At 46.8% G+C, this 26,439-nt stretch overlaps 1 protein-coding gene and 2 long non-coding RNA genes across 4 annotated transcripts; 2 read left to right on the top strand and 1 right to left on the bottom strand.

Moving 5' to 3' along the window:
* Positions 1–529: 529 nt before the first annotated feature.
* ccdc88b (coiled-coil domain containing 88B) lies at positions 530–26,192 on the bottom strand. Of its 2 annotated transcripts, none has more exons than XM_057043143.1 (28): positions 25,990–26,192; positions 24,874–25,022; positions 24,120–24,228; positions 21,233–21,302; positions 20,968–21,026; positions 20,026–20,109; positions 19,131–19,271; positions 17,938–18,083; positions 17,690–17,771; positions 16,554–16,712; positions 16,080–16,226; positions 15,832–15,988; positions 15,550–15,665; positions 15,103–15,171; positions 13,923–14,567; positions 13,523–13,702; positions 12,408–12,748; positions 12,029–12,188; positions 11,382–11,729; positions 9,188–9,349; positions 8,825–9,102; positions 8,357–8,500; positions 6,366–6,552; positions 6,140–6,285; positions 4,340–4,447; positions 3,291–3,442; positions 839–1,159; positions 530–681 (listed from the first exon to the last, which is right to left on the bottom strand). In XM_057043143.1, the coding sequence occupies exons 1-28, from the start codon at positions 26,116–26,118 to the stop codon at positions 623–625; spliced, it is 4,848 nt and encodes a 1,615-aa protein (XP_056899123.1). In that variant the 5' UTR covers positions 26,119–26,192; the 3' UTR covers positions 530–622. The 2 variants fall into 2 exon arrangements, with proteins under 2 accessions (XP_056899123.1, XP_056899124.1); XM_057043144.1 differs by having other exon boundaries at positions 9,188–9,346.
* On the top strand, positions 1,016–1,824 carry LOC130531238 (uncharacterized). The gene is made up of 2 exons (XR_008952048.1): positions 1,016–1,180; positions 1,617–1,824. It is a non-coding gene; the product is annotated as an uncharacterized LOC130531238 (long non-coding RNA).
* On the top strand, positions 6,546–10,882 carry LOC130531239 (uncharacterized). Its single transcript, XR_008952049.1, has 2 exons — positions 6,546–8,541; positions 8,805–10,882. It is a non-coding gene; the product is annotated as an uncharacterized LOC130531239 (long non-coding RNA).
* Positions 26,193–26,439: the final 247 nt, after the last annotated feature.

Below are 26,439 nucleotides of genomic sequence, written 5' to 3'. Positions count from 1 at the left end.
TGGTTTAGGTGACGCTACAAACCTGCACATGCACAATATTACGGTACACTTAAGGTGTGGAGTGTCAACAGGAAAGGGAACAGGTCACCAGCCCAGTGTAACTCCAGTCGCTCCTCTGGGGTGGGGAGGAAGAGGGAAAGATAATGAACCAATGTTGCCACCCTGCTGGTGTGTGAATGGGCAAAGAAGTTCTTCTTCCCTAGTTTTCACTCCACAGGCTACGGAAGAAGAGGAGAAGCACTGCCGAGCCTTTCAAGACCTCCAGCCGCCTACTCCCACACTCCTCAAGTGTCCACAAGTGAGGCCAGACCTCACATCCACCACAAATCCCCGACTGGTGCCCTCCAGAGAGTCTGGAGAGGATGATGATGATGATGGAGAACAACCTCCAGAGGTACCCTGGCTGCTGTCAGGTTCCAGGACGGGACCCTCAGACCCTGGGTTTGACATATACGCGTGAAAAACAAGCCAGCGTGGTTCCCTCAGTCTGCTCATAAGATCAATCGATATTGAATGAGCGATTGATTCATTTCCATTCAAACCAGAGAAAGACTTTATTTTTAAAAACAACCCTACAGTAAAGTGAATAAACCACTTTGCCAGGAGCAGAGAGAGAAATGTTTCAGTGTACAGGTGACTGTGGTTCTGACTGTTGCAGAACATTGCTGGAGTTCTGATTGTCTGAAAGGCAGAAAAATAAAGATAATTAGAAACTAATGGAGCTTTTGTAAAAATAACTGAGCGGATTTGATTTGCTTAACTTAAAAAACGGAACGCACTCTTTATTTTAATGATGACACTGAAAAGGCCTGAGCAAATGGCCCGTTCTTTCTTTTACCTTCAGCCTCGTCAAAGCTGGACTCCAGCAGCGCGTCTGCTGCTCCGGGCGTGTTCTGGTCATCCCCCTCTCCCTCCCAGACAACCGCCTGGGTGTTCTGAGCAGAGCGCAGCCTCAGGAGTGGTGGTGTTTTATGATCACCGGGACTAAACGACTGGGAAAGCCCAGAGCCCCCTCTGGCCAATCCGAGCCCCCAGCCGTGACGGGATCCCAGCTTACGCCGGCCCCCTGACCCCGGGCGCGTGGTGGGAATCCCAGGAACTGAGATGTCTGGCTCCACTTTTCTCCCAGGAACAGGCGATCCCGGCGCGCTTCGGGGGTCTGAAAGAGAAATTAATTCAGGTTATTGCTGATTCCATATTACTGTTGTTTGTACAAAGGTCATGGTAATAACTGAATAATTAATTTACAAGAGCCTCAACAGTATTGCAAGCTGAAAGTACAGCATCATTACATTCTGGTGGCGCACAAACAAAACTAAATGCAAAGATAATTGACCTGCTGACAGCCCCAAAGTCTGTGTATGTGGATAAAAATTAATATAAAAGGATTCTGTCTGCTCCACGTAAAAGGGTACATAGCCTATATAATTAACATATAAGTTCACTGCAATATGTTTTGCGGAATGATTTAAATCTTAATTCCTCTAATGCAATAAATTGATTCTCCTTTGTATATTTTAAATGTCACCTCATGCCGTAATTCAATTTTGATTAGAATTTGAATTAACTCTGCTTTTATGGCATTTAACATAAACTACTGTATGTGTCTGCTCCAGGAGTGCTAAAGAGAGCGAAGAGACACGGAACACTATCAGCACTGATGTAATTGGAAGAACAACGGTGAAGTTGTGAAAGTCACAAAATGAAATAAACCACTCAAACATTAAGCTATAATCTGTTGGATGCAACACTGGTTTATACGGTGAATTTATGATGGCTTGTTGAGTTTTTGCATTAAAGAAAGTACGTCGTTGTCCAAGCTTAGCGACAAGTTCCCGTTTCCTTTTGTTTATTCAGCTTTTAAATGCACTTTACACGTCATTTCACATCATTTCCAGCTGATTTGGCTGCGGGCTAGCAGAGTCCATCACCTGTAGCCAGAACTGAAGGTAAGCGTGTCTACTGGACGCATCACAATTTGCATCATGAAACAAGACTGTCAGATTGTGTACTGTAGGGAGCCTGTGCACCCCAGAAAACACCCCTGCCGAGATGACCAGGTGCAAAGTTTACTATGTAAGAACATATAGAAATGAAGAAATGTACAGAATCGACAACCATCAGCTGTTACAAGCGCTGACAGGAAGTGAAGTGAATAACTGCTCTCCCCTTTTCCTCACCCCGTCTTGCCCCAAGAGCCACCAGCATTGTTGGGGATACCTCCCACCCCTCATATGTCCACCTCGGGCTCCTCCCCCTCCTCTACCAGGCCGCACTAGCTCCCCCCTCTGCCCCTAACTCTGCTGAACACACCCATGTCTGTGGCGACGGGGTCATGGGTGATCCGGGCCCATCAGTGGACGTGGGCAGTGAAGGTGAAGGTCGTCGGATCCAATAGAAGAGCTCCAAAAAGGGGAAGGATACGCATTCCATCGCAGGTTCTGCGGGTCCGAATTGGGCCGCAGAGCCATGAAAGAAGGTGGCCTAGTTTGAGAATTCACATCACACGTATATTCACGTGCATAGGCGTTACCTGGGGAACGCATGGTAGCAGGATGTACTGTGGGCAGTACAAGCAGACAAGCCATGATGTTTTGGACAATGTTCTGCTGGGAAACCTCGGTTCCTGTCATCCATGTGGATGTCATTTTGACACCTACATCAGTACTGTTAAAAACCACGAGCGCCTTTAATAAAAACGATACTCCTGCCGGCTGCAGCAGGACGAAAAAAATAAGGTTCAGGAATGGATGGAAGAGGGTTGAGGTCTGTGGGACACATCTGTGGGATTCACCTCACAAACTACTGTACTTAAGGGATCTGCTGCTGGTGACAGAGCCCACAGCACACACGAGGGGAGTACTGGAGTCCTGTTTTTAGTGGCAAAAGTGGGACCTGCAGAATATCAGACAGGTGGTCATTGTGTTATGTCTGATGGATGTCACTTCCTTGGAGGCTGTAGCTTTAGAAACGCATCATCAACAAGTGAACTGAACCACTGTTGTTTGTGTTCCCGTTGCCGTTGACAGGCAGTGGCAGTTTCAGAATGACCTGGCGCTTTCCAGGTAGCGATCTGAGGAGAACAGTGAGGTATCAGCGCTGCCGGCACTTGGCAGTCATGAGTTGATTTGTATGCGCACATGTACCCCCGCTTGATGGGCTGAGAGCGAGAGCGCATCTTTGTGAAACCCTGTCTGCTGCTACTTGTGTGTGTGTGTATATGTGTGTGCGCGCGTGTGTGTGTGTGTGTGTGTGTGTGTGTGTGTGTGTGTGTGTGTGTGTGGTCTCACCAGGGTTAGCTGTGTGACTGTCAGATGTAAATTCGGTGCCGTCGGCCAGGTTTTCCACGCTGCCTGCAGCAGTGAAGATGGCACGTCCCTCTCTTCCTCCTACTCGGGGTTTGATTAGCTTCTTCATTTTGTCTGCAAACCTGTTAGTTTTCCTGTGAGGGCAGAGGAGACAGGGACCATTTACAAAGAGGGATGAGACAGGAGATTGTGTGTGTGTGTGTGTGTGTGTGTGTGTGTGTGTGTGTGTGTGTGTGTTGCAGAGAACGTAATGAATACTTCACAATAGCTACATCCTGTTCACAGAACTTTAATGGGTTTGTTTTCTGATGAAATATTCGGACCCAAAGCAGGTTCAGGGTCAGTCTGCACATCAGCCGCTTTTCGCAGATCCCAGATTCACTTTTTAATCGTCATTTCAACATTACAGACAAACTCTTTTCCTGCTGCTCCATCCACTTGCAGCTAAAATAACATCTATCACACCTCGCGTGTTATAAGATAAAGGATTAGCCTGCGGATTGTGTGTTGAGTCATTTTTGAACTGTCCCTCCAGCTGTCAGACATCTGAAGCAACCTGATGCTTCTTCAAATGTAGCCGTGCAGCGTTTTCTAGTGCCAGATTCTGAATTTCTAACACTTATCTTGACTTCCTTCTGGAAACCGCTGATTCTGCTTCTTTAAAATGTAAAATGCTGCTTACTGTACAGTATGTGTGAATTCTGTAACTGTCCTAATGAGACAACCCTTGCAGCTTTGGTCCTGTCTTCTGTTTAGTGGTTCATAAAGCTTGAAATGTTCAGATGGTCATGGATCAGGTTATAGAATCCACAAGCTGTGGAGTAAAGCCCATATTTCTGATGTAAAGAGATGTTCAGGTTCTACTGGCAGACACAAAGCTGCTGATGTCACACTCCAAATGACATCACCCACACTTGGGCATGGTGACATCATCTTCACGCGGCGTGTCAACTTCTTCATCACATAGCTGCATCCTCAATTGACGAGGTCTGGGAGTATACGGTCAGGAGGGGTTTGCTTAAATACGTTACTTGGCCTTGTTGGCTGGAGGGTGCATGCTGGGATCCAGAACCCTGTACTGGTCCATGATCTTCTCCACCAGCTTCTGCTTCTCCCGGCGAAGCTCGCTCAGCTTCTCCCTGCAGAAAGACACAACAGTCAAACAAAGCAGCCAGGCAGAAGATGAAGGAAGGGAGTAATTGAGGTTTTGTGTCACTAGCAGAACATGGAGGTGTGCATATAGTCTTTAAATTAGCCTCTGACTATAAATCCATTACTGACAAGTGGAACCTGACTGCCAGGACTCTTTGAAGTAGAAACAGTTTAAGGAGGTTTTTTAATTGTTTCTGTTGCACGACTCACATATATCTCTTTCAAAGTCTATCCAGCCCTAAGCGTGATAGACTAATGGACCAATTATTGTTCAGTTATAATAACCTTTATCAGTCACTAAAATTATTAAAGTCAGACAAAACCATGAAAGCATATATAGTGAACAGGCACAATTGACAGAACAAAAGGCGTCTGAATACATCCGTGAGCTGCTGCAGGTGGCTCTGCTTCTATAGCAGGTCCAAAGAACTAGGTCGTACTGGCAGCCCCAAGCTAAGATGAACAGTTTGCACCAGAGAAGATGGAGGATCCGTTCAGACCACAGGTTCCACACTGATTCCTCAGCCTGCTGACTCACCTCCCAGCGTTGATCAGTTTTTGCTACATACACCCATCAATCTTTATTGATGATGTTTCACCCGAAAGGCTCACTGGCAAGTTTCTCTCTCATTCCATCGCACTGCTGGATGCTGTTTTTGATACTCTGCCTGTTTCAAAGCTTGCGTATCGATGACTTATCCAGGAAAACTGGATATCCGTCAATCACTGAACAAAACCCTCGTCTGTGAGACTGGAAATCCTTTTCTCCTTTAACACTTGGCAAACATTTGCAGGTGGGGCACTTGATACAGATATGATGGATTTCAGCAGGAGTTGGTGTGAAATGGGACCGTAAATTACAGAATACACTGAAGGAAGCTTGTCTGAGTGATGGGAGGCCTGTAGCCGAGGTGCATTTATGCTTTAACAGGTTGATGGAGCTACTAGCCTGCAAACGCAGGGCACAAATGGGCTGGAGTTAATTGTTTAGAGGCGTGTTTTGAGTAAAATATGTGTTAAATCTGCACGAGCATTGTCTTCTATTTCCTCTAAAAGCGATGGATGTCTGCTTAGGGCGTAATTCTGTTTAAACAGCTGCATTCATCCCAATGAGGGAAACCTCCAGGACGTACAGTTTGTTTTCAAATCCAGCAGATTTAGGTTCGAAATTTAATTATCTTTCTGATTAAGAGCCACACTCACTTTCTTAGGTTAGCAGCCAATGGATTCCCACATGTTCACATGTTTTTATTCACTACTTTGATAAAAATACTAATTCATTTTAATATTTTCATTGTCACGTCCGCTTGAGCTTCAGGCTCAATCAGGTTTCATCCTATTTCATCAGTCATTTAACAGTTTAAAGTTTAAGATCCATTTAGCCCATTAAACATTGAAGGTAAAGCACTTTTTTTTTTATAATTCAGCATTAATTAAAAGGTAATTCACACAGAGCAGCATAAAATGGTAGTTTTTCAGTGTTTTAAGCCTTTAACTGTGCGTTAACGCGCTATCACTCATTTAGGATGATGATTGATGAAGGCCGCTGGCCTGTGAAATCAGACTCAAATATCTACTCTGGTGGGTATTTTAATGATACGAGCACAGACTCGTGTGTGTGTGTGTGTGTGTGTGTGTGTGTGGTGTGTGTGTGTGTGTGTGTGTGTGTGTGTACTCACTGGTACTCCTTCTGCTGGGAGTAGTGCTGGTCGCAACGGACCAGACTCTGCTCCAACAAGGCCTGGTTATCCTTCAGCAGAGTCTGGTTCTGCTCCATTAAGTGACGGTTCTCCTCCTCCATGTTGCTCTTCAGCTGATTTAGCAGCTGGACAAGAAACACCAGTCAAGAAAAAATTCCTATGAGTTGTGCCCAGAACCACTTTCACATGCGCTCCTGCCTGATACCTGGTACTGGCTGGTGAGGCGCGCGTTGCTCAGGTCCAGGCTCTGGTTGGTTTCCCTCAGGCCACTCAGCTCCCCCTCCAGACGCGTCCGGTCCAGCTGGGACGCACTCAGCTCCCCCTTCAGCACCGAACCCTGAGCCAGCAGCTCTGCCTGCAGTGCCAACCACTCCTTCTGCTGGGTCTGCAGCCTACAAATCCACCAACCAAACGGTCGGTTAAACGGTTGAGCTCATTGGACATGTTAGCTTGCAGGTAAAATACGGCTCGACGGACATTAAACCATGTCAAGAGGCTTTGAAATGAGTCACCAGATGCGGCCTCATCGCAAGTGTCAACACCATTTCCACAAGCCTGTCCAGGCTCAGCGCAGCAGGAGGGCCCTGTTGGTGGGCCAGAAGGAGCTGCTGGTGGACCTGTCAGCTGGAGATGAATCTGTGTTCTGCAAGTTTCTGCTGCTTTGTTGACTTTCACTACTGTTGTTCTGTTGGCTACTGTACATTATAGTTGTGAAAACGATCACTGCACATGCCCAGAACTACATTTTAGGTAGCAGAAATTGGCAATTGACACCATCAACACATCCAAGTATCCATTTCCTCTTTTGAACACAGGGCCAGGAGCTTCTCCTCACTGGTATGAGAAGTACCCATTTATAGAATACAGCATGGTCAAGGATGTGGCGTTTTATAAAAAGCATTGTGGAGAGCGAGGTGAGGAAGAGGAATTGAGATGTAGCAGGTATAAGGGTTGCAAACACATAAGCACAGCTTGTTCTAAACATGGAAGTAGCAGAGCTGTTCAGATAGTTGTGGAGAAATATAACAATTACAGAGAATATAACACGTCCAACATGAGAAAGGGAGAGAGAGAGAGGTCCGCTGGGTGAGCTAGATTAACTCTGAACAGGAGAGGAGCGGAGCGCCGCACGGTTACAGCTCATCTCAGCAGAAGACGGCGTGAGTGCTTTCAAAGCAACATATACAAACGTGTCAGGTAGGAATTATTTCCAACTCTAAGTACGTCAGTGTCATTTTTCTCTATTAAGTGGCCCATCCAACATTGGAATCATGGCGCCGCGCCTGTCTGCCACTCTTACAAGTGCTGTAGTGCAAACGTGGCCAGAACCAGAACCAGAATGGCGTGTGCTTATTTATAAGCTGGGAAACCCATAATTCTGTTCTGAGACAGGTTCTGCAGCTCTCCAGCCTGGTGCCCTGCATTAATGCCTAACTCTCCTGTTGCAGTCACATGACCTTCCCTCCTCACCTCTTCCTGCTTTTCATTCTCCCTCATCAGCGCTGCTGTTGCCCTCCTCCGCTCATTCACTGACCAGCTTCCCATTTTCCCTGAATCAATCTGCTCAACGCTGCACATGCCAGTTCAATTACTATTCTTCACCAGTTGTGAGCTCCCGATGAGTCTAAGCCCAATATTCAATTTATTTTTGCTTTTCTCCAGTGGCTCCGTGGGGAAATATCTGCCTCTTTAGCTGCTAGATGAACCACTATGCTCACCGGCTATTTGGAAAATTTTCTGTAGTGCAGCCTGTTTTCGGAGCTCCTGAAAGAACTCCACGAGGTCTGGTGATATTGAACTTGAACAGCAAATTGCAGCAGAATAATGAGCTCGGCTCAGCGGCTCGTGAGGTGGAGGGTTTAATCCCTTGACTCCTTCAGTCAGCACTTGCAGTGATTTTGGGGTGAAACATTTGGCCCTGAACGTGAACATTACTGCTCCTTTAAATGCTGGTGGCCCACGCTGTTTGGACAAGTGAATGCAACACGTAATACAGTGAATATTAAAAAGCCCCAGATTCAAGTCAGCAGAGACCGCTTGAGTCACTTTGTTTAGCACAAATGCTAACCCTTCTAAATTCTTAATGATGTTTTCACCCCCCTGTGACCTAAATGTGCCCCCTTGGCTTCACAATGAGTCGCTCTTCAGTGCGCTTCATATATGAGCCACAGTTCAACCTTGCTCCGTGTTTATCACCTGTCGTTGTCATCTTTCAGCCTCTCCAGCTCCCGTTCGCTCTCCAGTCTCCTCTGGGCCTCTGCCTCCATCTCCCGCCTCTGCCGATCCATCTCCCGCTCCCTCTCTTTCAGCTGGGCTTCTCCTTCCAGCAGCTCCTTGTACCTACCGAACACCAACACCACAGAAAGCCCAACACAAAAATAGTAAGAGCCTGCGAGACTTTTTTTCCTCACTAACAGAATTTCCATGGTAACAACATGTATTTCCGAAATGTTCAGGCTACGGTTTGTTTGTAGAAAGGAATCAATTTTTTTTATTCTAAAAGGGAAATGTACATTTAATATTATGCTAGGACGTCATCCTTGACAGTGATGCAATGCCAGGTCTCGTGCACGCCGTCAACACTATTGTCAAACTTAAATTCCTTATTAATAGCACTAATGACAATAATAATCTGCCCTCTCAGATGCCAGCGTGTGCTTGTACCGGGCCTCCAGCTCCCTGTGCTGCGCCTCCAGGCTGCGGTTACTGCTCCTCAGCTGCGAGTGTTTGTCCAGCAGCTCTTCAAGCTCCGCCTCCTGCCGCTGCTGCACCGCCATCATCCGCTCGTGGTCCCGCCTCAGAGCTTCCATCCTGGCGGCTGACTCCTCCCTCTCACGCGCCCACACCTTGGACTCGGCTTCCAGGGCGGCGCGCCGGGCCTCGCTCTCACTGCAGCGCGCCAGCACTGCTGCATGCTGGGAACTCTGGGAGCCCTGTTCCACCTGGGCCAATGAAGCAGAAAAGGGTTGAGCGAGAGAAGCAGTGATAAAATAAAGAGCGGGGGTCAGTTCTGGTGTTAACAGTGACCTGCAGCTGGGTGTTGAGCATCTGCAGGCTGGTGCAGGACTCCTGGAGGCTGAGGGAGTGCCGTCGCAGGGCCTCCAGCTGCTCTTTCAGGTGCTCACACTCTTCCTGGGCCTGGGAGAGCTTCGCTAGCAGAGAGTCCTGTGTTGTGACCGCCACAGCCTTCTGACAGAGAGAATTTCATCATGTTTAACGGCAGAAGCTGCAGAAAATAGCATCCTTTTGCTGCTCTCCCACTGCATTCTTTGTCATGAATACTTGACATTTAAGTGCAGACACAAAGGGCAATGTTCTCCTGTGCATCTGAATGAAAAACAAATCTGATTGTAAATAAGTCCACAACTGCCATTTACTATTCAAGCATTTCTGTAGTATCCAATTAGCAAGTCTGCCGAAGATTTTGTGACTCCTTCACTGTAATTTGCCCTGATTAATAAAGGAGTCTGCTGATTGGGGATTGTGTATAATGTGCTGTATTTTCCTAAATTGCAAATGCAGAAGGTGGAAGATTATTTTTGCGCCTTCTGTGTTTTGCTGGGCTTTTATTTGGTTCCATCCCAGCTCCTGCATGTTGAGGAAGAAACCCAGCTGAAATGGCTGCATCTTCGCCATGCTAAAGGGGAGGACTGGTTATTTCTAATGAGCGAGCGGCACCCCGTAGTGTCGGCATCTCTGCCAGCCTAATGTGGACTAAGCTGCAGTTAACAGTAAATAGATTAATGGACTTGGATTCTTCTCATTCCAATCCCACACAAGGATCAGACAGGATCCCGGGGGATTTCTATCGCTCTCACTTTTTGCTTGGATACATTTCAGATGGAAATTTTGATCATGTAAAAGAAAAAAAAATAGAAACTCTGAGGTATTTAACTACGTGTGTCAGGATTCAGAGAGCTTCTGTCCACCTTGTTATCAGCTGATGCCATTAAAGGCGCGCAGCTCGAGATGCAACTGAGGATTAAATAGATTGAACGAGCGCAGCCGATTATCTACTCACTGTTAAGTCAATGAGAGGGGCTGGGAAGTTGCTCAGTCCTCAAATTGCTTTGGGAGGTCCAGAAGTAAACGGAGATGCAGCAAGATCCACGACTGACATAAATAATGACTGCTGGCTTTTTTTTACTGTTTGAAAAATATGTGTGATTAACAATTGGGTCCTAAAGAATGACAAACCATCCCCTTGTGGTCAACAGTGTGTGACAGATCATGTAAAATTACCGAATGCTTTTTATGGCATACGAAATACTGTGGAAAAAAATAATATATCTATTTTTTTCCTTCCTTTTTTATTTCCTAATAATACTATATTTATTGTAACGTGGACATTTATCATGGCATTGTAGTATCTGAAGCCTGTGTATTGATCCTCAGCAGGCCTCTACCTCTGTGTCCTGTCACCTATGTTTTTCTGTGCTCGGGATTTAATGTCTTGTTTTTCCCCTATGGGGAATTGTTGTGAAGGAGTACAGGGGTCCACAGGCTCTTGGGCCCTTAGACTGGACTCTATACCATTTGGTTGGTTATATTGTGTCACGAGGTCACAAGAAAGGAATGTGTTTACTTGACCATATATAAGGGTCTACCGAACAAAGCATTTCGGAGATCTTCACCATCAGGACCACGAAACCTCCCTCGGACAAGCTGCAGCGTCCGATTGATACCTGACTGTTCTCTCCAATAAACATCTCTCATAACCAAGTCGGTGTCTACGAAGATTCCTTTTTCATCAGCACATCTGAACTATCACCAGAAGAAATTTACCACAGCATTATCTGAGCAGCTGCATTCAAGAGTCATCTTATTGGTTCCTATGATGGCTATGGAGCAAAGTCACTGATAGGAACCTGCTAACATTGGTTGTCCTGGAGAGTCCTGCCTTTGGCTGCACATTTAGTGTGTGTGTGTGTGTGTGTGTGTGTGTGTGTACGCGTGTGTGTGTGTGTACGCGTGTGTACATGGATGTTTGAGAGTCAGAGCTTAGAACAGCAGGAAAGATAAGGAAGATTAACAGTGGCTGAAATTCTATGTAGATATTTATGTATATAGTAGGTCGGGTAATAAAAGGCCGTGTTCAGGATAACGATGACCTCCTCTTCGCAGCAAACATTTCATCATAATGTAGATCACGTCTGTACAGAACTGCTAATGCATCAGGGGCTGATATATGATTCTAGGACTGTCAGGCACATTCACACACCTCTTTTTCCAGTGCTGCCAGTCTCTCCCTCAGCCGTCGCTCTGTCTCGCCTGCGCCGCCCTCTTTGGTCGCGGGGGTCTGCTCCACACATGAGGACTCCTGGCTGAGTGACTGACACACGTGAACCGTGTTTGAGGAGCCCGAATTAGTGACCGCCTCTGCGTTGCTGCTGCTGTTGTCCAATCTGCTTTGATCAAGGAGCCTGGAGAGCGAGTCTACTCTCTCCTGCGACCGGCTGAGGGACGCCGACGTGGATACAAGCTCAGCCTCTGCTTTCTGAAGGGTTTCCCTCAGACGCTGGACCTCAGCAGACAGTTCCTGAGAACGTGTGCGCTCACTGTACAGGTCCTGGGGACAGAGCGAAAGGTGCAACAACAGGTTAGAAGACTGCAATCGTTGGTAAATGAAACAGCGAGTTAAAAGAAAACAAATGGATAATCCTCAATGACAGCTTTTGCGTCAGGATAAAGACTATGTTTTTCTTTATCTGTTGGGTTTATGACTTAAGCCAGCCACAAACGTCACAATAACCACGGTCACTTTGAAATCACTTACTAAATCTTGTAGATTCAGCTACCGCCGCATCCCTGCAGTAGCAATTACTGTCAGGAACCAAACTAGCATGTCATACACATGCAGACACACACCTGAGACAGGGCATTAATGCTAGCGCGAGCGTCTGTGCACTGCTCCTGCAGCAGCTGTCTCCCCTCCTCTGTGCTCTTTAATTTGCCACGAAGCTCTTTCTCCAGGTCCTGCAGCCGAGCACAGAGCTCCATGGATTCAGACAGCTGCTGACACACAACTCTACACACACACACACACACACACCACACACACACACACCACACACACACACACACACACACATTTGTAGCATCACAAGGCAGACACAGGGTGAATAAAGACTTGACATTATGGATAAATACATGCTGCAGCCAAACAGCCCCTCTCTGAAGCCTTGTTAAGTTAATTGCAGCCTAAGCTTATAATTAAGGTTAAGTGAGTGAACATGGCTGCACGTACCTGTGTTCAGAATCCTGAGCACATGTTCTTTGGTTGCTGTGCTCCAAGGCCAGGGTGGTGCTCTCCAGCTGCTGCCTCAGTCTCCCAGCCTCCCTCTCTCTCTGCCTGCCCTCCTTCCGCTGACTGTCCAGCTCTGACTGGCAGGCCTCCTTCTCCTGTTCCAGCCTGGAGGCCTCCAGCAGGGCCTGGTCTCGAGCCCTCGCCAGAGATTCAGCCTCCAGGGTGGCTTCACGGAGCTCTGCCTCCAGCTCTTCCTCCCGACGACGGGAGCTCTCTAAACTGCGACCCTGACGTTCCAGCTCGGACCGGATTGTCTGAACGGTGAGCTCTAACTGGTCTCCCTGAGGAGAGAGAAAAGACGAAGTAAAGAGGCCCTGCGGAGTCTCCGTGCACCGTGCACCAATCTTCTGATGTGTCCTTTTATCCTGTGCAGCGCTGAGATCCATTTTTGGAAGGGTGCATTTTTTCACCAAGAAAAGAGCATTTAAATAAGTATTATTGGATTGTTGTTTAATAGACTCAATTATTTTTTTCAAATCTGTCTGAAGCTATAATTGTTTAATGGTTCTTAATGCCCAAATCTGTGCTTCACTTGTTCTGGCATCAATTAATAAACCGGATTTAATGGATTTTGTGGTTCCAAGACAGCGGAAAATATTCCTGTTGCTACAGAATTAACAGCAACACTAAAGGATGGACTTTCTTTTAGAAAAGGTCTTGGTACATCACTCTCAATGGAAGGTATTCATGAGCACATTTAATGATATTTCTTTTATGCTGACATGGCGCTGCTCTTTTCCTTAGCTTGCAAATTGGATGATGTCTTGCAATTTAACAGTAAAACCCTCATTAAACACTGTATTTTGCATCTAATCCAAAATGTCTGCCCATATAGGCATGTTAGAAAGAAGTGGAAGTACCAGATGCTTGAGTATAATGTGAATAAATGACTTAGTTACTTTCTAACAAAGACCGAAGTTCTTTGATGATTGCACGACGCAGCCGGTTGTTTAATTAAATCTTTCGTGTGATCTCATGTTTTTCTTTCATATTATCCCTGGTCCTTCCCTCATATGACAGACATCTGTGTTCTCCGTGCACGTGTGCTGTTTAACCTTGCGCTGGGCGGTGCGCATGCCGTCCACCGAGCTGCGCAGCATTTCCCTGTCTCTCTCCAGCGCGGCTCGCTCTCCCTCCAGGGTGGCGATGACCGTGGTTTGCAGCCGGTGCAGCTCTGCTTGGCTTCGGAGGCGGCACAGCTCCTCTTCCATGACTAGACCTTCAGACTGAAGAACCTGCGAAAAACACTCCAGAGTTCATCCAAAAGTCCGGCCAGTCCGCCGAACACAACGTAGAGTCGTTTCTTCTTTACGTGCATCGCCAGGAAGTGTCGATATTTAGCTTGTGCAACGGAATCTGCTGGTGGGCCTGGCTTGTGATCATGGCCAGTGGAAACAGCCAGGAAAAGTCAGGAAGAATCCTGCCATTAATCAGAGTTAGTTCTGGATTACCCACCTCTATCTTCCTGCGTGCGTCTGCCAGACTCTCTGCAGCTTTCTTCATATGCTGGTGCTCAGCCTCCAGGACCACCAGCCTCTGCTCGGCCTCCCAGGTTCTCTTGCTCTGTTCGGCCAGCTTGGAGCGCAGGTCCTGGGCTGCCTTTGCCTGTCTGTCGGCCTCTTCCTGGGCCTCCTGGAATTGGATTGTCAGCAGGTCCAGGTCAGGTCTGCACGGGGAGGCAGCGGGCTGATCTGCAGCTGTGATAGCTGCATCGTTCTGGAGCGTTTCCGGGGGCTTTGAGCATGGTGTCACCCCGTTGTCCTGCTTCTCTCTGTCCTTTTGCCCTCCTTCTGCCTCTCCCCTCCTGTGGGACACCACCGCCTTCTCACATGTTTCTCCTGCGACACTTTGAGTGTGGAGAACCTCCTCTCCTACTCCTGCTTCCCTCTGGCTCCCAATAATCTCCCGTCTTCTCTCCTCCATCATCCTCACCTTTCCTTCCCCTTCTTCCCTGCAGGACTCAGCACCCTGGACTCCTCTCTCTGCTTTTACCTCCTCCTCTCTGTCCTCCGCTCTTTTGCCGCCAAGATGTTGCATTTCGGACAGTAGCTGTTCCATCCGCCTCTTCAAAGTGGTATTTTCATTTTTCAGGTTTTCAAACTGAAATATGTGACAGGACAACAAAGAAAGTGCGAGTTGAAGGTTTTTGCACATATTTGTATTCCCTCCAGGGTTGCTTCCTCATTGATCTCCTCTGTGCTGAACCAGGACAAAACTCAAAACGTCTGAAACAGGAGTTCTTCAAGAGACACCTCTAGATTCAGTGCAAAAAGATGAATGTGACGAGCATAAACTAGCCTGAGCAGGATGACTGATGGTAATCATCACAGTTAATGCTGAAAGAGAGCTTTCAGCGTAATTAAGCGTTTCAATTGTTCAATTCATCAATGATTTTTTTGAGAAAATAGCTGCAGTTGTCTTCTGTCATACGTATTTGGCTCTTTCTATTGAATATATTCGTTCTTCAGGGTACAGGTAAGTAGTTACTAAATGAAAATTTTTCTTACTCTTCTTTTCTGCTCATGTGAACTGAAGGTCACATATAAAAAGCCAAAAACTGTTTTCAGGCGGTCCAGCGACTGCGAAACGTCGACCATTTCACTTGGAATTAAGGTTAAGAGCAAAGTTAGCTCACCTCTCTGAGCGTGTTCTGGTGCTTCATCTCCAGGCAGAGCAGCTCGTCCTTCATGTCCGGAGAATCAACCTGCAGGGAAGAGACAATAAATCCAAACCAAAGTAAAGGAGGAACCTTTATATCGTAAAGAAGTCAGAGACACCAACTGTGATAAAAGATAATATAAATAACTTTAAGGCAGTTGAGTTGTGGCTCTGCGGGGTTTCCTGGCTGTGGCGGACTAACAATCTGCTGTTTTGGCTAGATTTTTTTATTTTTTACCATTTTCCGTTGAAAAATTCTGTCTGCCATAACACTTGCATCTCACAACAGTCTGGCATTAATTACTCCTCCTGTGAGTCAACAGCGGCACTGTTGCTGTTATTAGTGCTCCTCAGAATCCATAAAGGTTTTCAGATTAGTATCAAGTTGCTGGCGCATTAATCAGGAACTCATTAAAGCCCTGACCTCCTGCTGGGCCTGCAGCTCCTCCAGCAGTCGCTTCAGCTCTGCGTTCTCCTGCTCGGCCCCCAGCAGCCTCAGCATCGACGCCTTGCCCACTTCAACACTCAGTGGTTTCTGATCTGAGATAAAGAATATTAAAAAAAAAAAAGCCAGAAGAGAAAGCATAAACATATACACTTCCATATTCTCTTGTTTCCAAATATGCTCTCCTCGCCGTGTTTCCCCTTATCAGTTAATTAAAATGTCTAAAGTGAAAGGTAGAGATATGAAGGCCGGCACACTGACCAATCAGCTCCATCAGCTCCTCCTCGAAGTCGGGTTCAGAATGGAGGAAGCTTTGGTGCACGGCGGCGGGGACGGCGCCGCAGCGCCTCAGGTCCGTCTCCAGGGTCACATTCACCTCCATCAGCTCCTCCACTCGTTGCCTCTCGGTGTCCCGCTCCTGAGCGCACGTGGCCCAAAGATCAGTGGGCGGGGCAACGCTTGACAGGTGCTTACTGCTAAAATGCAAAGGAGTCGAGAATCCCACCCACCGCTTCCACATCCATGATTGTTTGCCGCAGAAGGAGGTTGTCCCTCTCAAGGTCCCGAAGTGAGGAGCAGCGCGTCCGTGCGTCAGCCAGCTGCTCCTCCAGAAGAGCTTTGGTCTCCTGCAGGGCTGCACACAGCTGCTGCTGCTCCTGCAAGACACCCACCAGCTCACTCACATGCCTCTGAAGTTATGTACAAAACACACAAATTTACTGTTTGACAGTTGGTGTTTTCTTTTTGCACTACCTGAGTCAGGAATTCCTTAAAGGTCAGTTTCATTTCTATTTGGTTACCAGCGGAAGCTTTCAAATAGCTAGCTAAAAAACCTGGAATGGTTCTGGGTTTTGTGAGCATTTTGAACAATCGCTAAATAAGTGATTTCTTGTTCTTCATCTGCTGTATATATATATATTTATGTGCGTCTGTGTATGTGTGTTTGTGTGTGTGTGTGTGTGTGCGTATGTGCGTGTGTTTACCTTCAGCTGTGTGCGCGTTAGCTCCAGGCTGCGCAATCTGTTTTTACAGCTCTGAAGCTCATTTTGGAGCTGCTCAGCCCGGGCAGCTCGCTCTCGGGCACAGTCCAGCTCATCTCGCAGTGCACGCATGCCTCTCGCTTCAGCCTGCAGACTTCGATTCTACAGGCACACACACACATACACACACACACACACACACACACATACACACACAAACACGGATGCACCAGTACATGCACATTAATGCACCAGTGGGATGAGGTCAGATGGTATGTGCAACGAAGCAAATGTTGACTAACTCATTGTGTGTGTGTGTGTGTGTGTGTGTGTGTGTGTGTGTGAGAGAGAGAGAGAGCGAGTGCGTGTGTGTGTGTGTGTGAGAGAGAGAGAGAGGTGCTATTCTGTTTTGCATTATATTATATTCCCACAGATTTGGTGCTGATTGTTGCCTGAAAACAATCAAGCGTTTGCCTCCATGAAGCTACCTTGTTTTCAATGCCTTGTGAGGACCCCACGCCAACAACAACCTTCTTCCAATCAAACAAGAAATTTCAACAATACAACAATGACAATTTAGAACAATTCTATACCAAATGAGTCCGGAGTTCAATTCCACTTGTTATTATTCCTAGATTTATGTTTAAAGCCACTATTGATAAGAATTGTTTCCAAAATCCAGCTTGAATGTGAATCATTTTTGATTTTATTCCTTTTAGTCAGCATTGAACCATTGACGACCCTGAGCTCTCTCTTCCTTGCTGCTCGTCCGTCTCACAGGATCACTCATTTGTCAGTTCCATTGGTAGCTGATTTTCCGTTTTACTAAGGTTGGAATGAGATGTTAACTCTATCCAAGCGTTGCATTGTTTAGGTCTTATTGATCCTAGAAGTTTAAGTCTTCCTCCATTTTTCATCTTAACAGGCAGCAGAAAGACCTGAAACATCCTGATTTTATTCTCCTATTTACTGCACAGGTTTACCCACAGCTGCAGCCTGACCGTGACTGATAAATGTATAATATAGGCCACATATGGGCACTTTTCTGGGCTAATACCGAGTTTATTTAGCTGTTTCCACTCTATTAAAGTATTATTTTGAAGAATTCTTGACAAAAAGACAACAGTCCTTGAATCTACCTCTTTCTGGAGTTTTCTGAGTTGATCCTCCATAGTTTGTATCTCCTGCTTGTAATCCAAGACCTGATCATCCTTGTCCTCTCTGAAAAACAGGTAACAGCTGCTTCTGATCCAATAATGACATTTTATGCCACTGTTTTGTGATTTTATATATATACTGAGAGAGAGAGAGATGCAGTCAGCTGTGTATTACAGCAGAGGAGGTTTGACTCCTACTCTACAGGGTCTTACTCTTTACACGGACTCACAGTTGTTGTTTAAGGCGGCGGACTTTGGCCCTGCTGTCCGCCAGCTGGAGCGTCAGACCTTGGGGGGACTCTTCGCCGTGGCTACTCAGAAGTGCTGTGGGTGAGTCTGCCTGGCTCTCCTGCTCCCTGCACAGCTCTGCCATCCTCTGGGACCAGGATGGAGAGAGACGCGGCGAAGGACGGGGAGCAGAGAGGCAGAGATTTGGACAGGGAGGATTAAAGCAGATTTGTTGCTGTGTATCACACAAATCAGTTCCATCTGAGATGACGGAGCAAATCAAACCACTTTGTTTTTGGCTACCTTGGGATGAAAATCGACACCGACGAACAGCGAATAAAGCTTTTCGCGGTTTTACTTCAGAGCACTTTATGAGCGCGCGGGGCAGATTCTGAGGCCAGCACGCCCAATAAGGCCCGAACGTCCACGTTTGCGTGGCCGTGAGGGCAATAAGCTGCTTCCCTGCTGCTCCTGGCTGAATTCATCTCTGATTCATCTTCTGAATGTAATTTACTTCACAAAACAATAACCACAGCTGCACCTGCCTTTGTTCAGCGGAAAATATATAAAAAAGAAGGCACCAAGCCACGCCCACCAAATAAGAGCGCCACAGATCGGCCTGGTGTGCCGCACTGTCCCCGACATGGAGCACAGTGTTATTACACTGCGCACACCTCTGGGCTTTAATACTCTTTTATGTAAAATTTATGCAAAACTACTGCTCTCCATGTGTATTTTTATGTAGTGACATGAATTAAACAGGGGGAGCAGAAGGGAGTCCTGTTTTCATAAGAAGAAGAATTCATCAAAATTTAATATCTGGCGAACGTCCGCGCAGATCAAACTGAGTACATCAGAGGCGGTAACGACGCACAGCGGCGCTATTATGGAAACAAGGTAAAGCATGTTCTGGGTTCGGGGACGGCGGCGACACCTCGTTTAAGATGAGAAAGATAAAAGGGCGCCACCGTTAAAGCCACATTGCTCTACTTAATTACTTACTTTTGCATGCCCCCGTCTTTAGATATTACACAAAGTCCCTTCTCCTTCTAAATCCCTTGATTAAACTCACATATGAATTACTCTATCAATCATTTCCAGGCACTTATATTAGGTTGGGTTGACGCCATAAGGACAGAATGACAATACAGCATATTTATCCCCCCTGGAAAATGGTTCCTTTCAGGTGTGGTACCTCCAGGAAAGAGTCCCGCTGGGCCAGCAGGTTTTGGATTTGCTTGGTCATGGAGTTAAACACCAGCTGCAGGTCCAGGCCTTCAGACTCCACCAGCTCCTCCCACTGGAGCGGCAGCACTGTACGAGGGTCCTGAGTCACCTGCGAGGACAGTTTACCAGGTTTTTAAAGATGACCGAGGGACGGGGGGGAGGGGGGGGCAGATCTCAGGAGAAACGGTGGCGACGGCATGAAAGGCGTGCAAACGCGCTGGGGAGAGGCATCTGTGTTTAAAAGTCCCCGCCGCTTCCGCAATAATGGTCATGCTGGCAGGTCGGATATGTCCTCGGGTGAAAGACATACGAGCGGCGAGCAGGGGGTGCACGCTGTCACACAGGAAGAGTCGCTCACACCTCTATGATTTATGAGAGGAAACTGGCAGGAAAAAAGCTGCTGGGCAGCATGCTGTTAATGTAATTCAGGCACGCTGGCAAATAACATGCTGTTTTTATAATGGCGGCAATTATTTACAGGGGGTATTTTTTACAGAGTGGAGCGTATTCTCTAGGGTGGGGGGCATGACAAAGGTGGAGGTGTGGAGTTAGACATGAGGGGTGAAGGATTCATCCTACAGTGGCAGCAAGGGGCACGCAGGGGTCCTTTTAAAGCTGCCAGCAGAATAACAAGTAGCTCATTTTCACACTGGATTCCAGCCCCAGTCGAGGGTATAATAGTCCCAGTCTCCCTGTCTGCAGGCCACAGAGCAGAGGAATGTTCTGCTAAATCATATTTAGAAGAACAGAACAGAAGAAACCCCTCCTGTTCTAAAACCTCTGCTGGCTAATATCTCCTCTAATATTGACAGTGAGGGTGTTGGTGTCTGGAGGTGTTTAATTTGATTACAGCGTGAAAGTACCTGCTGGATACAGCCGGCGATGGCTGCCTGTGTCTCTATGTCCAGAGACTGGATCTGCTGAATGAAGGTCTCCTTCCTTTCACACTGCAGACACAGAGAAGAGAGATGAGAGGTGTGTCTGTGTGTTTAAACTGTAGTTATACAATATATGGGGATTTTCAAAGGTGTTGGGAGACTCAGAACTACATACTACAGTGACCTATGTCTTGTAGATACGCTAGCACTTAAACTACATTCATATTTGGTGCTGCATCGGCTATTTCATCTATCTTTTTTATAATTTAACAACTCAATTGACAACTCAATACATTCTGACTAATAAGACAGATGCATGCGTGTTGGCAAAGATGTTTTTAGAGCCAAACGGAACTAAAAAAATAATAATAATAACTTCAAGAGCCTGTAATTCTGCCCCAGCATCTAATATTAGTGCCTCCAGTTCCTGTTGTGGTTTTTGTTGTGGTTTTTCAAGACGCATCGATGAGTTTAAGTTTCACCAATAAACCTGTTGTGTCTCAGCTGACTTGTTTTTTACACCACATGTTGCATTCTTTAGCGCTTATTTATTAAGTATTATTTTAGCGGTAGTTTAACAAACTACATTGCTCAAGGGGCAGAAATGTCATTTGCTCAAACTACCAGGCTGAACTGCAGCAGAGAAACAACACAGCTTTTATTGTCTCCTTTGACCTCTCAAAGGGCTTTAAACTTGTGTGTGTTTGCAGGCGCACACTCACGCTCACACACTGAAAGCACAATAAGAAATAACAACCATTCAGACAGCGAGGACACAGTTTGTTGTTCAGCCTCTCGCCCAAGGACACTTCCACATGAAGTGGGCAACAACCAGCGACCTTCCTGAATCCGGCGTGACGGCTCCACCACCTGAGCCTCCGTGCACCTTGGCATTCCGCATGCACGTGTGCGTGTGTTTGAGCTCACCTGTACGGCACATCCCAGCAACAGCAGCAACAGTCGTCTCAGCTCCTCCACAGCCGCCTCTGAGGACGCAGAAATAACTGTCATCAGCATCACGACCGCCATCATCACCGCCGTCATTATCGCGGCCATCGCCACCACCCCGCCGCCATCCTGGGGTCATTATCGCCCTTAATGCGCGGCACAGAGAGTCCAGATATGGACTCGTATATAATTACTTCAGGGCTGAGGGACACGGCGCTGATAGGATCGTGATGCTATCTTGTACCTGTCAGGGGGTCCTGACCCAGGATGGCAACATTTGGCAGAGGCATCAGAATCAACTGCTGCATGTTCTCCTGCAGAAAAGAGAGCGGAAAATATGAGGCGTCACCCGCGGCTGGCTGGGCTGCTCTGTCTGTCCGCCTGCCCGGATCAACAACATGCTAACTTTCCACCCGGTTCTGTGATGAAAACACTGGACACATCAGGTTAAAAACAACTTCTCAGGTCCTAGATGGAGGAGGGTGCAGCAAAATCAGAACTTATACAGCAGCAATTTTGAAATCCCCCCCTGTAATATTATGTATTTATTGAATCTATAATCAGATATGGACCATTTCACAGTCATGCAAAACAGTTATTGTCGTCCACATGTTTGTGACAGTAGGAAGAGCACTGGGGCGCATAACTCAATTAATCATGGCTGAGTTCTATGTAGCTGCTTCATTTTCCGGGTCCAGGTAGACCGTTCACGGGGATCCGTCACACTTCAGCGGGAAAGGTCCGCTTTAAACGTTTCCCTTTCTTCATCTTCTTTATTCGGAATCACCTCTGGATGCTTCTTCCGGAGGTTTCTCTGCCAGACCAGGTTAAAGCGCATCCATTATTATTAAGCACAGGCCCACACTGTAGAAGGAGACGCCAGTTTTGTCCTGATTTCTTCTCTAACTATTGCTAAATGAAGCTGCTGCTGCACCGAGGAAGATAATTTCCCAGCCATTGATACGGAATCTGGAGGTCACAGTGGCGTCACTGCTGTCCCTCACATTCACCGGGACATGGACCGGGGGGGGCAGCGCTGCCTCCAGCTGCATCCTTTGCTATCAGGCTTGTGTGCAGCCAACCTGAAATTTCTCTTCCTTGAAGGTATGTAGGACATTAAACCGCCACGGCCTCGCGTCGGCCAGTGTGCAGCGATGAAGCACAAACGTTCGCCTTGAGAAAATTACAGACAGGCTGCTTGTTGTCTCACACACATCAGCAGCACCTAAGACACACAGAAATATGAGCTGGTGCCTCTGAGTCCTCCAACGCTGCCTTTTAAATGTCGTCATTTAGCACAATTAGATTAGAGTTTCCTCTCAAGGTTCCTTTTGGCAGCTTTTTTTTGTTGTTACTTTTATCCAGCTTCTGATTGCAGTTATAAATAGACACAGTCAGACCTGACCTCCCAGGGATGATGGTGCTCAACAGAGGTGATAGATCTGACTACAATCCACCCATTAGTGACAGTTTTATGTGTTCAAAAGGTTCCCAAATTGATCAAGGGCGTGAAGAAGTCAGCGTAGACAAACCAGTCTGGGTCTTATCCGTTGTGGTTGGATGAGACTTGTTCAGTCATCACTCGTGTTTAGCAACTGGTCTGAGCCGTCAGGGGCCTCTGGGCGACTCAACCAATCAGGAAGTGAAAGCTTACAGACGCGAGCTGCATTGTGTGACAAGTGAGGTGGATGCTCGGTGCGCCTGACGGGTGACGGAGGAGGTGTTCGCTGTTGAAAACAGAAGCTTTTGAGTCATCCTCCATGGGGAAGGAATTGTGTCATTTCCTTTACCACCATGGGCGCACGCGGAGCACGCCATTAAGGAGATTGTACTGTCGTTTAACAGATTCGTGCTCCTCCCTCACACACCGCAGCCACAATGGTGACAAAGAAATCACCCGCCTTTGTTGTTGTTGCCCTATTTGCCTGATAGGACGCTGTTGAATATCATCCACTGCGCCGCCCCGAACTTTCCATGACACCGTCATAAGCAATGTTCACATGAGTAAAGTGCTTTTAGAACCTTGCAGGGATATACTCGAGCCACCCCCCCCCCCTCAACATTTGACGTAGCCTTGAGTTATGACTTTGTCGGACGTCTCGGCTTTTTTTTTTTTTGTTGCGAGACAGTTCTATTTATAATGAGCTGTGAGTTATTCCAGGCCAACCACAATGGAGCCATTTCGTGCTCCCTGACTTGGTTTTGGGGCTTCAAGTGTCGCAGCAAGAGAATGGAGTTATCTAAGTCATTATTCGAACAGACACTGGATGGGGCTTTCAGAATTTTGAAACAAGAATGAAGTGTGTCATGGGTCACAAGTTGGTCTCAGCATTTCCTGTAATTTCTTTTATTGATTTGATTTATTTCCCTGAGCTGCGATGAGAATAGGAAAAACTCTCCAGTGGCTACAATTAGCTGCTAATTAGTTTAGAAGATTAGCTGAGAGATTCAGTCTGGAGACATAAATAGTTATGTTATATGAATGTACAATGAGTTCAGGTATTGTTTTTCAATGTTTTTTTTTCCCAAAATGAGAAGGAAATATTGACAAATGAACTCAAACAGAACACCATCAATATCCTGGTTGCTAATGAAGCCTGTTTCACGCTGTTGCAACATTCCCACAGTTCCACAACAGACACACAAAGAGGGGCCTTAGTTAGGGAACACTTGTTTTGAGCTTGTTATGAGCTGTTAGCTCATACTTCACGGTCAGGTCAAAACTGCTATAACAGCAGTATCTTGTGCTAGATGCTAAACAAGTAGAAAACCAAACACTGGCATTATGGGCTGATGCTAAAGTCTGGTGGAAGGCATTCATGTTCCGACCGTCTTCCTTTTTTAATTTTTTGTCCACAAGGAGAGATGAAGGTCAGTGTTAGGTGGGTGAAGGTCGGTGTATAGATAATCATTGTGCACAAACACAGAGACAATTAGTCCTTTAGGCAACGCAAACACAAATCAGTCCTCCCGGAAAGTCAGAGCTGCTAATGTGGCCACTTCCTGTAATCATGTTCAAATGACTACATGGTGCAAAACAGGCTGATTAGCTGCACGTGCACAACCTCAGCTGAGCTAAGTTCCTCCTCCCTGACCACCCCCAAACCCTTCCCCCAATAACCTCCCCCTACCTGGTAGAAGGCTCTGATGTGTCGATTTAAAATGGAGAAGTTCTGGACTCTCAGCGTGTGATCATCTCTGTCAGTCTCATACAGCCGCTCCACCTTGGGGTGTGGGTCTCTGGGCAGAACACGGAGAAGACAGTGAGAAGGCAGCAGGCGTACGGAGTGGCTGCACAGCTCATCCTTCCACATGAAAAGTCTTTATGTGATGCTGCACTTAAGCGGAGTGAATAAAACATTAATGAGGCTGTTAAAAATCCACACGCAGGTTTATGTGGAAATACCAGTTGCTCCGCTCAAAGGAATCAGCTGGTATAAAAAAGAATTGTTGACAAGGTTTGTTCGGATTTGATTAAATCTCAGAATAATAAATTCACCACAAATCAACGTATGCAAACTTTTTGCACTCTGTGCCAAACAGGAATGCATCAAACTGTGGATGAAGGCGGTGCGTTCTGCAGACCCCGTGTTACAGATGACAGCGCTGAATGATGTTGTGGCATGTTTTGCAATTAATCAACAAAGATCTTGACACTGAGCGCTCGTGCGTGAAGAGCAGCGCTAACAACATGCAGGAATGTACATTCAGCCAGCTGCAGCCTGCTTAACGCAAATATTCAACGCCTGCCTTTTAACTAAGTGCAGCTTTGAATCTTCTGGGGTTTTTTAATTGATCTGAGTTCATATTTACACGTTGTGATCAAACATATTCGCCCTCTATGGAACCAAGGCGGTAAATCTGGCGTGTATTGATCGGGCTTACATGACTCTCATGACCTCATTGAGGAAAATCCCGTTGGTCAGCCTCGTGTAGCAAGCTCGGGCACTCTGTGACACCGAGTTCACCTCCATGTACTGGCTGTAGAGCGGAACGCTGTCCTCCCTCTCCACCATCTTCTCAAACAGCTGAACCTGTGACAGCAGAAACAAAGTTGTTGTTTTTATTAGCAAGATATCTGACACTAACAGGGAGGGGGCGGGGGGTGGTCTGTTGGATGACGCACGCATTTCCACACAGGAAGTTGCTTGAATCGGAACACCTGTTCGGACAGGTGGGATCTCTCCTTTCACAGTGAGAAGCACTTCACAGTGACAGGCAGCCAAACAGGACTGCAGCCAAGTGCTCGCTTCTCTCTCTCTCCCTCAGTGGTGCCAGTGTAAACTGCAATAATGAGGGTTATTCCCTCATGCACCTTCTAAAACTGCACTGTCTGTAAACACAGTAACAAGCTCCAGTTGAGGTGAGGCAGAGCAGCATGAGGCCCCCGTGACAGTCTAAACACGGGGTGGATGTGTCCTTGCTTGTGTGAGTGTGTGTGTGTGGGTGTGTGTGTGTGTGAGTGTGAAGCTGGGTGCCAGCTCTCCTGTCATTGAAACTGCCTCACAGTGGTGCAAAGCCCTCAGTGAGCCAGCTGCAGAGCCGCTGGTGGGCCTGACCTCTGACCTCTCCTCAGGAGGGGACAACAGTAGAGCAACACAGGGTCCAGTGGGGGCACCGATACATTTTGCGTGGTTATTTATTTAGATTTACAGTTAGGAGCGCTGCTCAGCTGTCCAGTAACTAATCCGATTGTTTTGTCCAGAAAGGTCGGCATTTTTCCTCGTGCAGACGCCGCATTAAATCATCACTCGTTTCTTAAAAATGATAAACAACCAACAGGATACGGAAGAGAAACAAAGCTGGTGACTTTGAGGCAGGGAAGCACCCAAAAGGAGAAGTGGTGACATTATTTTGCTGTTGGCCTGCACAACGGCAAGAATTTAAGAGTCCGACCAGCTTTACCTGTTTGTTCTACTGGTTTTAGCTTTGTGATAAATGATGCGCTTCCATTAAACGATGACTTTTTCCTCTCAAAATGACAAACGGTGATTGACATACCCACTGCGCCAACGCACTTTCCATGAATTCTTCTATTAGTTCCGTAATATTAGAGTCCATTGTTGAGTTAGAGCCTTGAAACTCCACAAGAGGACAGTTAGTTAAAAAAATACTACCGACGGCGCGCATGCAGTGGATCACAGGCGCAGAGAATCCATCTAGTGTCGAGTGAAGTTTGACATTTGTGCGGCCCTTCCCCTCCCTCTTCCTCTCTGTGTGTCAGTTTCATTGCAAAACCACACCGGAATTTTCAAAACGCACATGCTGCTTTTTTTCACCCCCTCGTCAGAGCTGAAAGCATCATACAGGCACAACTGCCTTTAAATCAAAAGCAAAGCGCCTTTCCACGAACCAAAATATCTGAAGTATGTCACCTTTATACAAACGTGTTTAATAACCATAATTATAGAAGATGTGCTGCGACACAATAAACGAGGGTGATGCCATGAG

This window comes from Takifugu flavidus, chromosome 9 (genome assembly GCF_003711565.1).
Source record: "Takifugu flavidus isolate HTHZ2018 chromosome 9, ASM371156v2, whole genome shotgun sequence".
NCBI lineage: Eukaryota > Metazoa > Chordata > Actinopteri > Tetraodontiformes > Tetraodontidae > Takifugu > Takifugu flavidus.
Note: the sequence above shows the minus strand (reverse complement) of the source record. Positions and strands in the feature narration are given on the sequence as shown.

Excerpts from the sequence above, each read along its gene's own strand:
- ccdc88b (XM_057043143.1), bottom strand. The coding sequence starts at position 26,118 with ATGCGCGCCGTCGGTAGTATTTTTTTAACTAACTGTCCTCTTGTGGAG. Across the intron at positions 16,713-17,689 it reads TCAGAAAACTCCAGAAAGAG|AATCGAAGTCTGCAGGCTGA; the intron begins GTAGATTCAAGG and ends GTGTGCCTGTAG. Across the intron at positions 13,703-13,922 it reads ACGCACGCAGGAAGATAGAG|GTTCTTCAGTCTGAAGGTCT; the intron begins GTGGGTAATCCA and ends TGTTTTTCGCAG.